Below are 12,658 nucleotides of genomic sequence, written 5' to 3' on the forward strand. Positions count from 1 at the left end.
GTGCATCAGTGGGAGTTTGGTCAGGAGAACAGAGACCACTCCGAGTATTACAACTAGAAAATAATAGCATACAGAGACTGAGAGGCTGACCTTGAAAAGCCTGGGGGTATGAAGGTTGGGAAGGTCACTGCCTGCCAGTGAAGAAATATAGAAGTTCAGGAGTCGATCTCTGCTGTCTGATGCACCCTAAAGGGATGATTATCAAGGGATACTTGAGAGCTGCACAAAGAACATCACATCTGTCACTACTGCCGCCCATATGTGTGCCCGCAGATGCCACCAGAGCATAATAGCTTCTCCGTCTTCTCTTTCCAGACAGCTCATGAGCCTCTCATTCAACCAGAGTCTTACTCGTAAGGGGTGTCTAGGAAATGTACGTTCCAGGCTTTCAGCCCTCTGCCACACAGAGGAGGGCTCAGGAGGGCAGAAGCCTTGCTGAGTAATCCCCAGGGGTTATTTTCAGTAAAGAACAGATCAAATCAAATCAAGACATTGTCCATGCATGGGTTTCTTGAGCACTGGTGTGCAACAGACAGAACGGAGCCTTGTGTTGAGGTATTTGGCGTGAAAAAATCTTGTACAGAAAAGGAAGGTGGGACACTGGAAAGTTCACTTCCATAGTCAACCCCAAGTATATTTCACTCATTTGAAATTTTACAGAATTATGATATTAGATTTCAAGTCACAGGACATATCAAAATAATAAAGCAGAATTTTGAGAAGGTGGCTGGTCTACCTCAATGATCAAGGAATGGATGACCCATCTAGATTGAAGCTCATCTCAGTAAATGAAGATCAAGGACAGTGGAATCCTCTCCTGCAATCCTTGGATTGCCTGTGGAATTTGTGTAATAATGAAGCCCATTCATTTGTATTCTTGGTGCAGAAGAAATTTGTTGCTGGAAAATAACCCACAGTTGATGCTTTTAATCCAGTTACACAGTTCAGCCTCAGAACACCAGAGAAGGTGCCTCAGGAGTCCCAAAGGCAAAGTCACATCGTTTTTTCTAGCAAAACCAAGTCAATTTGAAACTGGCGTCTGATTTTTCCCAGAATCCATTTCCTTGCTCCCAGCAACCTGCTTTTAAGTCCTTTTAGGATCTCCTTTAAGGATGTTTGAAATTTTGGAGGTGCTGGTCTTTTCATGGCTTTTTAGCAGATTGGAGATTTAAAGCCACTGTGCTGTATTTTCTCTCTGTAATTAATCAACACCACATAGACAATCTTGAGAGGTGTTACTAATTTCACTGCTGAGTACCAAAAATCACTAATAATAACATATTCTATGCATGTGTGTGAGGTCCTTTCCAAGTCTTGGACTTAGGTTGAGTTTCCAGGTTTCTAAGTAAGGTATTTGTAAAGGGTTTGGACTTCAAGTTGTATGGCTACAGGATTTCTGTAGTATACAGCTTCTCAGCTTATAAAAAAAAAAGCATTTTCAATTTCATTTATCTCATGTGATCATTATGACTTTGATCACCGGTGAGAGAGGAAAGGGGGAAGGTATTCTCAGCCTCATTTTGCAGAAGAAATAAAAACTCTAAGGATTAAAAGAATTGTCCCTAATCACCCTATAAATAGTGACAAGATTCTTTGTGTCTGAGTTCTACAATCTTCCAAAGTGCCTACATATAAATAGGAATGTTTATATTTTCAAGTTTATGCTGTAATCTGTAAGATGCTCTAGTTCTCTGCTAGTTGTGTGCATTTCGAGTAAGGATTTACAGAACTTTTTTTTTTTTTTTAAAGCTCAGAAACAACAAAAGCATAAGGTTTTTAAGAAGGAAATTCATGATTTTCTACTAACATGTAAAATGTAAATTTCAGATTAAGATTAAGTATACATAATTTTTGAAAGTCTGTAATCATGTAAACTCAATTTAATGTTAATTATGTGTATATTTTGGCCTCACTTAATAGGAGTTAAAAGTTCATTTTGTAATGCATTTATTACAGAGTCAAGGAAGAAAAATGAAATGCATACCAAAGGAAACACATACAAATAAAATGTAAATAAAATGCCTCAGTACAAATGTCTTTTGAAATTCATTAACTAATACTGACGAAGCTCCAGTTAGAACCATGTGGTTAGAACCACGTGGGAAATACATTGACTGGAAATCAAGAGTGAAAGAAAAGATATCTGCTTTTTATTAAGACCTGAAATGTGCTATAATTGGGTTGAGTTTCTACCCAAATCGCCCCCCTCATTCTGACATCTGCAAAGTCTATATAAAACTGCGTTGAGGTGTTATTTTCTGTGGCTGCATGGACACATGTTAAAAACCAAGACCTTGGGAGTCCTTCACAATCATTCCTAACTCAGCCAAGAAACTTGTGTTTCTCTGATTGGTGAGATTCCTATGTGCTTCCCATTGGGGAAGATTTGGGGGCACCTGAGTGGCTCAGTCGGTTAAGCATCTGCCTTCACTTCAGATCATGGTTCCAGGGTCCTGGAATCAAGCCCCCTGCCTCCCCTTTCCCTATCAGGCTCCCAGGTCAGCAGGGGGTCTGCTTCTCCCTCTACCTTTACCCCTGCTCATGCTCAACTCTCTCTTCTCTTGAAATAAATAAATAAAATCTTTAAAAAAAGAAAACAAAATATTGGAATTCCTTAGGGCAGTTATAAATATTTGGTCTTCGATCTTTTATAAATCAATGACAAATGACAAACATGTAGATTCAAGACTAGCAGAGTCCACATCAAGTTTACAATACAATTATCTCTGAAAACATAAGTTGTAAAAAAAAAATGCTTCTTGCAAGGTAAGTTGTGAAATATTATGTTCAAATACACAATTTCATTTGGTATTTTTCTAAATGAAAAGACTTGGCTGGAACCTCCCCCTCCATGTATGAAAATTATTTTCCAAGTATTTTTAATGGACATGTTCATTTTTACATATTGTATCAGGCTGCCACATTTTACAAATTATTAACAATTCCATGTCCTTTTTCTCAGACAACAGAAAAATCAGAGTTAATGGAACCAAGGAACCTATAGAATTTAAATCAAATCAGTGGTTTGGAGCAACAGTGAGAGCTCACAAAGGAGAAGTTGTGGTAAGTATGAATCATGGGGATGCTTTGGAATAATCTGTACTCTGAAATGTTTTAAAGCTCATATTTATAAAAATACTTTCATGTAAGGACATGCCAGATTTTTAATGATAAATTTATCAGTGTTCTAAAAACAAACTTAGTGTTTCAAATTAAGGAATCTCTTCTAGTGTTTAAAGTTACAGGAGATAAACCTTGTTTTCCAGATCAGTTAGATATTTTTGAATATTTCAAAAACAACTAAGGAAGATAGAAAAATAAAAGCTAAATTTTGAGGAGGTAAATATTTTATTGCTTAAAATTGATTTAAAGGGTTGATTAAAAATTGATGAGAGAAATAGGACTGCAATTAGGATTCTTTAAAAGTGTATCTATTATGGCATCACTGATCATTTTTAAAACTAAAGGAAAATTTTCTTTAAAAATATAACTACTAACTACATGATTCTCTGAGTACATTAATACTTTTTCAAGTAAAAAAACTCACTCCCAGGTAGCTATCATTGAGCTTTAAAATTCCATGACTTTATAATTTTATTCTCTTATTATTTCAAGTAATGATACATGTCTAAGTTATTGAGAAATAAATGCCTGTATTAGGCTGACCTGGAAATTTTTTGTTGGGAGAATTTTTTAAGGCATTGGCTTTAATTTCCTTACAATCTTGGAGTAATGACTTTGCTTTTAGGATTTGTTTAACGATGCTTGAATTATGATTTAATAAGTATCTAAAGGAAATGCCTTGCTTTATTTGGTCTGTGGTTAACTCCCCAAAGAGATTTTGACATAAACAGGTGATATATAGAATACAGATAGCCCTCTTTGGTTACAAGTCCAGAATTTATAGTATGGTCTCTATAGGATTGTGCTTGCATTAATATGGTTTTCACATTCCAGAATTGGTATTAAAACAAAACAAAACAAAACTTCTTCATCCTTTAGTGGTGTATGACAGGTGAATGCTTCAGAAAGCTAATTCCATCTAATAACTATTTGGGGTTAAAAAATCTTTGGGGCACTGTATTGATATTTTTAAGTCTTGAAAATTTATCTGTCAACATGTGCATTTATTCAGTGCTGGTAGAAACCTTGAGCATCACTGAAAACAAAATCATATGTCATGTTCATAATCAAAACGGTTAATTTGGGGACATGCTGGCATTTCCAAAATTTTGTGAAAAGGAATAAGATAATATTAAGCATATTTCAAGTTAATGTTTTTCCTTTGAGCACTAAAACAGCAGGGTAAAGAAGTAAATGCTACCCTATGAGACAATTATTAGAACTTGAAAATGCTGAAGTATCCTTTTGAATATCCTGGTGTCATGTGTGTATGTTTTAAGTTTGGGTCATAATCCAAATTCATCTCATCAGTGAGTTTCACATCAGTGTGAAACTGAGCAGATATAAAAAGGAAAACTTTCTAGAGCTGACACCAGGCAAGTACTGGGAAGAATTTTCCTGATGTTTAGGTGTGCCTGAGGATCCTGCAGGTGAGGCCATTTGGCGGGATACGGGGCTGCGCTGGTGAATGCCTCTGCCCACACTCCTGCTTTTCCCCTTGGGATCTATATGGTAAACATATTCATCATATAATTTGTCAGTTTACCAAGAGGGCCCTAAGATAAGGGAACATGATGAGATTCACATTTTTTACGTATCTGCCAAGACCTCACAATACCAAAAAAACTCAGGAGTGGAAATATTCTTCTTACTTGATGCCATAAGTTATTTTTACTAAAAGTAGTTACGCATTGGACTGATTATCGAGGACACGTTTGGAATCATGAAAGGACTTTAAAATCAGTGTCTGCCTTCATTTTTCTGACAGCGTTTCAAGAGTGGTACCATCAAATTAGGAGGTAGGCTAGTGGTTCCATATTCTTGGAATCTGCAATTCTGTGTCCTCAGAGATGAGAGCTTGAAGAATCAGGTAAAACACATTTATGGAGAATTCAAGCTAGCAAAACAAGAAAAAGATGCCTACGTTTTCTACATATTTATTTTCTTGCCTCTCTCCTTAGTAATGAAATTAATATTGTTTAATTTACTTAAATAGGCTTTCGTAAATTTTCTTTCATATTTGATATCTTTGCAAATATCATGCTTTTGTTAGAATCCAAGCTTCTGGAGAAGTGACCAGAATATTTCATGCAAGAATCATGTGTCCTTACTGTTGTTTAAATTAATTTTTGTTTTGTCATGAATAAAAAATAGTGAAAAAAAAGTGAAAAATAAAGTCAAGAACATTGTGGTAAGGGTGTCCGAATGAAAGTCATTGTTTAAGAAGTCATGAGATACGCTGTTAGTGATATACCAGGGAAATCTGCAAAACAGAGGTTTACAAATTTGTCTGCATCCTTTGATTTGAAAATAATTTCTTGAAGCAACAATTAGACAAAGAAAGTAACAGTTCTCATCACACTGCTTAAGTGATCATTTGATTGTAGATAGGTCCAATATTTTTTAAAAAAGAAAAGAAAACATGGGTTCTTTTGCTATTAGGAAATAATTATTTTTGCCAGGTGACACTTGTTTCACTTAAAATCTGGCAGGCAGGGGAGGAGGGATTGGGGAGACTCATTCCTTTCTATATGTTTAATTGGTTCTGATTCTATGGTGCATTAAATAATTGGCTTTGGAAGTTTCATGAACTCTGATGGCTGAGGTACTTACCATCATGCTGGCAGCCAGTTAATTCACCCCCTAATTTAACATAGTTTGCCACGAATCTAGGTACCTTAGTCAACAAGCTAAATCCTTTCATAGTATGAACTATATCAAGGAAATATTGCTTGTCTTTGATGTGTCACAGGCCTGTGCTCCTTTATATCACTGGAGGACTCTTAAACCAACACCAGAAAAGGACCCAGTTGGCACCTGCTATGTAGCGATCCAGAACTTCAGTGCATATGCAGAATATTCTCCTTGTCGGAACAGTAAGTGATTTTATTCCTTGAAACTGTAATTTAGCTCATGAGCCTTTCCATGGTAGACGGTACCCGTAATGTCAGAGGACCAATAATAAGGACAAAGAGATGGGGGTGAAGGTGATGGACAGCCTTTCAGGATGCCTGGCTGTGACACGGGAGCCAAGGCACAGAATTCTGATGATCCTCCTTCATGTTCTAGAACATTTCTTTTACATATTTTATAGTAGAATTGACCTATTCCCTATTTTTAGCCTTAAATTCTCAGTTGCTACTCAAAACTCACACTAGATCTAAAGAAGGTGCACCCCCTGCTTCACTTGTTAATGGCAGGATCCGTCTTAGCTAGCTAGTGTGCTTGGAACTAGGGACATTCTGACATCAGCTTTCTGTACACCCTGTTTTTTTTTTTTTGTTTTTTTTTTTAAGAGAGAAAGAGCATGAGTGGGAGGGAAGGACATAGTGAGAGGGAGAGAGAGAATCTTAAGCAGTCTCCATATCCAGCACAAGAGCCCGAAAGGGGGCTCGATCACACAACCCTGACATCATGAACTGCTCACAAATCAAGAGTCCGATGCTTCACCAACTGAGCCACCTAGATGCTGCACAGCCTGTGCTCTTGACAGCTGTTGCTTTCTTTGGCAGCTGTGTGCTCCAGTTATCTGCATGGTACACTTCCCTCCTTAAGGTGTGTTATCCCCATTTTAAAAAATGACTCTGTACACTTAGAACATAAGACTCATCTGGCCATCCTAGGGGCCTTCCAGCAAGGTATCCCCAAAGGCAAGCCTGTGAGTGCCATCTTTGGGGCACTCCTGTTTAATCACTTCTTGGTGGAACACCCACAGACTTGGGACAGTATTTCCAACTGATTGATCAACTCAGTCCTTTTGTGAACTCTTCCAGCTTGCTATGTATCATGTTGGTCCCCCGGGATTTGTCAGAAAGCAACCAATGGATTTTCATTCATATTCTTGATAGTTTGCAAAACATTGAGGAAAGAAATGTCATTAGAAAGAATATTCTGGTAACTGATTTCAGGAAATTGATTTTTTAAAAACACAATCTCAGATTAGATTTCCAAAACTGTAAGTAAAATTTCATCATTTTGTGTGAATTTTTTTAAATTCAAGATTAATTTTGGCAAGGTAATAAAAAATATCAGAAATAAAGCAATGAAGATAAAGAATGGATCACTGCTATCAGAGGGTTAATAAGGAAGCCATGGAGATTGTATCCAAAGATCAAAGTGGAATAGCTAACTCAGATGGTTTTGGGGGAGGATTTTGGCAAACAGATTTTGACTTTTGTTTAAAATATTGAAATAAATTAGCCACTTCCTCACATCATGACAAATGTCAGCTGAATGAATAATCTGTTAAATTAAGACTTCATTTTAGATGGCTTTAAAACAGAGGCTTCTTGTTGATAATGAGACTCAATTATGTATCTATTCAACACATTGAACACTAATTATTCTATGTTTAGAGAATAAACCATAGAACAAGAGAAAATAAAACTCAGTCTTTAATAAATTTACATTCTAGTGGGGGAGACAGACAACAAACATGTAAGTGTTCAGATCCAGCAATTCTACATGTGGGTATAGATCCAAAGGAAATGAAATCAGGATTTCAAAAAGATATCTGCACCCCCATCTGCATAGCAGCGTTACACACACTAGACAAGACCTGAAAACAGTCTAACTGTCCATTGAAGGATGAATGGATAATGAAGATGTTGTATGGATGTATAATGGAAGGTTATTTAACCATAAAAAGAAGGAAATCCTGACATTTGTGACAACATGGATAGACCCTGAAGACATTAAGCTAAGTGAAATGAGTCAGACAGAGAAAAACAAATACCAAACAAAAAGACCACTTATATGCAGAACCTAAGAAAATCAAAACCAAAAACCAAAAACCAAAAAACAAAAAATCCAAACTCATAGATACAGAGGTGGGAGGTGGGGAGATGGTGAAATTGGTGAAGGTGGTCAAAGGGTACAAACGTCCAGTTATAAGATAAATAAGTACAGGGGATGTAGCATCCAGCAGGGTGACTATAGTTAGGAATACTGTATTGTATATTTGAAAAGTGCTAAGAGAGTAGATCTTAAAAGTTCTCAACATAAGGCAAAAAACTGTAATTATATGTAGTGATAGGTGTTAACTGGACTTGCTGTAGTAATCATCTTGCAGTCAGTAACATAGAGCAAATTATGATGTTATATACCTTGGACTAATAATATGTTTGTCCCCTGTCAATTATGTATCAATGAAAAGAATTTTTTAAAAGAATAATTTCAAAATATAAAGTCAGAGAGCAAAAAGTGCTACAATGAAGAAATATAACAAGGCAAGTGAGTAGAGAGTGACATGCCTGCCTGGGTGGGGAGAGGAGCTTTGAGACAGGACCATGGGAAGGGCTCTTAGCAGATGGCTGTTAGAGGGCAGGGAGAGCTTCCCAGGCACAGGCAACAATCAACAGAGGCATATTTTGAGTCCTGTTCCACTCAGAGTGTTGTGTTCCATGATTCAGTGAGAGGCCGTTACTATTATGCTAAAGATAAAAGGCAGATAGAGAAATAAAATCCTGAATGTACTCAGAAAACTAATGATAGAGCTGACATTTAACACTGAACGTATTTCATCAATCCTGTTCGTATCATATTGCTCATGATTTGCTAAAGAGGCTTCTCCATCACAGTAAACTATTATAGCTGAACCGATGAGCCCATCCTTCACATTCTTGCCTTGGTCATACATCATACTCTTCTAACTAACATGGAGGGTGTTCATTTATAAAACTTGTCACTGCCTCTGGTTCTGCCTTTTTGACTGAGTGCCTCTGTGATGAGAGAATTCAAGTTAAAATATAGCACATGGCACTTACATAGGAGTCTGAGCTTTTATCTGAAAACAAGAATCATATAGTAGGCTTGTGTCTTTTTTTAAATTTATTTTTTATTGGTGTTCAATTTACCAACATACAGAATAACGCCCAGTGCCTGTCACCCATTCACTCCCACCCCCCGCCCTCCTCCCCTTCTACCACCCCTAGTTCGTTTCCCAGAGTTAGCAGTCTTTACGTTCTGTCTCCCTTTCTGATATTTCCCACACATTTCTTCTGCCTTCCCTTATATTCCCTTTCACTATTATTTATATTCCCCAAATGAATGAGAACATATCATGTTTGTCCTTCTCCAACTGACTTACTTCACTCAGCATAATACCCTCCAGTTCCATCCACGTTGAAGCAAATGATGGGTATTTGTCATTTCTAATGGCTGAGTAATATTCCATTGTATACATAAACCACATCTTCTTTATCCATTCATCTTTCGTTGGGCACCGAGGCTCCTTCCACAGTTTGGCTATCGTGGCCCATTGCTGCTATAAACATCGGGGTGCAGGTGTCCCTGCGTTTCACTGCATCTGTATCTTTGGGGTAAATCCCCAACAGTGCAATTGCTGGGTCGTAGGGCAGGTCTATTTTTAACTCTTTGAGGAACCTCCACACAGTTTTCCAGAGTGGCTGCACCAGTTCACATTCCCACCAACAGTGTAAGAGGGTTCCCTTTTCTCCGCATCCTCTCCAACATTTGTGGTTTCCTGCCTTTCAATTTTCCCCATTCTCACTGGTGTGAGGTGGTATCTCATTGTGGTTTTGATTTGTATTTCCCTGTTGGCAAGTGATGCAGAGCATTTTCTCATGTGCATGTCTTGAGTGACACAAGCACATCACGGTGCCAATTTACTTACTTTTTTTTTTTTCCTAAATCAAAGAATAGCTTGACAAAGGTAAAAATGGAGCTTACATCGAATTGCAGAATAGCTAAATAAATTGCCAAGGATTCTTTCAACTTTAGTGGACATCTACAGTTTTTGTATTTCTCGTGGTCAACCTCTTACTACAAATACTTCTTCCTCCTTAAATTCACCCAAGGAGCAGACTTCCTGTCCTTCCCTCAGGAATTTACAGTCCATTACCACAAAGCCACCTTGTTCAGGAGCATATGGTCAATATCACGGGAGGAAATTCAGCAATATTATTTTCAAAAGAGATTTTAAAGAACTCTCTCATGCTCATTCCATACCACAAACATATCCCACTGATACATTAAGCAATGTGGGAACTAATCTACTCATTCATATTCATGACATGCCTACAGCTCTTATGATCATTCATAATTCAGGTGAGGATTATTTACATACATCCTTCCATTCTACTTTGAAAGCCAACAAACAGTAGTGAGTGAGCAGCATGATTCTCTGGATTCCTGAGTTCATTATGGGACATAATTGTAAAGTTTACAGATGCTCTGAAGTTCCAGGAAGATAGATTCTTTTAGCTCTCATAAACTATAAATCTAAGACAAAAAATTACCTCACATTCCTCTATAATCACTGCTTCGAATAAACATTCAAAATTGGGTTTTTTCTGAATGAGGTTTGTAAAAAATTAGTAATTTCTCTTAATTTTTTCAGTTTCTTGTTTTGAAACAAAATAATTTCAAAGAGTGGTCATATTTCTTCCTTTTTGAATAATTTACAATATTAAAAATGAAAGAAAGAGTTGATTTTAAAAAGGATTTCTGAAAAAAAAGGATTTCTGAAGAGGTTGTACATTAGGAAAATACATTTCTGAATATATACATTACACATGTATGTTTACATAATCACACATCAGGTATTCATATATATTTCTGGATGCATATTTCTATTTCTATTTACATATGAACTTCCAGAAGACTTGTACCCAGACATTTGAGGTTATACAGATGAACCTTTAGGGAACTTTATAGCTTTTGGAACTACAAACCACAAAATATAGTTTCAAATAAGGAAGAAATTTCATAAAAATACAGTGTAAGATGTTGTGCACTTAAAAATTGCAGAGGGTAAATCTCATGTTAGATATTTTTACCACAAAAAAACGAACAAACAAGGGGACACAAGAATTTTTTTGTAGGTGATAGAAATCCGTATTTACTTTGTTTTTTGTGATGGTTTCATGAGTGTATGCATGTGTCCAAACTCATCAAAATGCATATATTAAAATATACAATATTTTTGTATATTAAGTATACCTGATTAAAGCTGAAAAAAACCCCTCAGCTTTAAAAATAACTCACTACGCATCAATGGACATTTGAATTAAAAACAGGTATTATCATAAAGAAAAAACAGTGTATGTGATAAAACACTGTATTAAAATATACAGGGAGCATCTGGAGAAGAACGGATGATAACAATGCTAAAATTAGTTATGTACTCACCAAAGGGAAGAAAAAACAGAAGACACTATAGAAAAAGCTAGAAGGGCTGGATCTATCAAAAAGCTTCTGGAACAGGCCCACCTAGTCTACAAATTTTTCCTATGATGATGTGCATTTCCTTTCTTGCTCTCTTATTTTAGTCTCCATTCAGGAATATCCTTGATAAAAAAGCAGTAATTATTTGCATGTTCATATCAAACTACATAATGATTGGGATTCCCCCTCCACTAAAGTACATTTTGATTTTGTATCAAGCACTTTAGAAGCTGTAGACGTACAAGTGGCAAGTATTAAATTCCTGATCCTAACGTCCTTATAACAATGCCCGGGGATCCACATGTTGACCTTCCCATAATTTTTTAAATGGTATGATAAGAACCTATTGGACATTCAGTTGGTGAATTACACTGGATAAAATACAAGATAAGCCATTACTGAGGGCTTTCTCTTTTGCAAACACTGATATTCCAATGTGCCCACGTGGTCCGTTGTGACCAGAAATGCAATTTCCAAACGTACCGAACTAATGATACTAGGATAATTTTAAATTAATTTCCTGTTGGAGACCATTAAAATCAGAATCTTTGCTGGTGCCCTCAGAAGAAAGCATCTACCCAGGTGATCATGTTTGCCTCTCTCTTTCTCAAGGGATTTCCTTAGGAATGACACGAATGGCTTTGCACAGAGCATGTGGGCCACTCAGAAACACATTAGCACCCCTTGGAGAATGCAGAACATAGCTGAGAGAAGGAGAGTTTATGTCTTCAAACAAACATGAGTTGTAAAACCCAATTTAATAGCTCCAAGGAACATTATTCCTGATGACCTGACTACAGAATCACAATGATATTTAGGACGAGAAAATAAATTGAAATATATCTCATAGGTTACTTGGAATGAATTTCTAAAAATATAAAACAGATTGATCATTTTAAATTTAGAAGTCTACAGAGAAAAAAACAACAGAATATCCTGAATTGGTTATTAAAATATATCTTGGGAATGATGATGTAATAACACTTCTATATTTTGGTCATTCTAGGTAATGCTGATCCAGAAGGCCAGGGTTACTGCCAAGCGGGATTTAGTCTGGATTTTTATAAGGTGAATTCCTTTGGTCTTATAGCTTCTAATATTTGTATTATCTGTTTGATTTTTTTTTCACCCTCACTCTCTCACTCCCATCCCTATGCCCCTGTCCCCAACCTCCCCCCCCCCCCAATATCCACTACCACCAAAAGAACTTTTAGGTGTGTATCTAGCCTGTTTGGCAACTTCTTCAAATGTTTTTGTTTGCTCTTTATTTTTATTAATCTATTAAAATAGCACAGAAATACATAGGATAAAAAGCAACAGTCTTCTTCCCATCTCTTGTGATAGTCAT

At 36.6% G+C, this 12,658-nt stretch overlaps 1 protein-coding gene across 1 annotated transcript in view; it reads left to right on the forward strand.

Moving 5' to 3' along the window:
* The window catches only part of ITGA8 (integrin subunit alpha 8), a 169,479-nt gene that overhangs the window by 20,188 nt on the left and 136,633 nt on the right, over positions 1–12,658 (forward strand). The window contains exons 3-5 of the mRNA XM_072825691.1: positions 2,963–3,063; positions 5,876–5,999; positions 12,317–12,378. Of these exons, the coding sequence (XP_072681792.1) occupies positions 2,963–3,063; positions 5,876–5,999; positions 12,317–12,378 (287 nt within the window). The remainder of the gene's footprint in view (positions 1–2,962; positions 3,064–5,875; positions 6,000–12,316; positions 12,379–12,658) is intronic.

The sequence above is a fragment of the Canis lupus genome, chromosome 5 (genome assembly GCF_048164855.1).
Source record: "Canis lupus baileyi chromosome 5, mCanLup2.hap1, whole genome shotgun sequence".
Classification (NCBI taxonomy): Eukaryota; Metazoa; Chordata; class Mammalia; order Carnivora; family Canidae; genus Canis; species Canis lupus.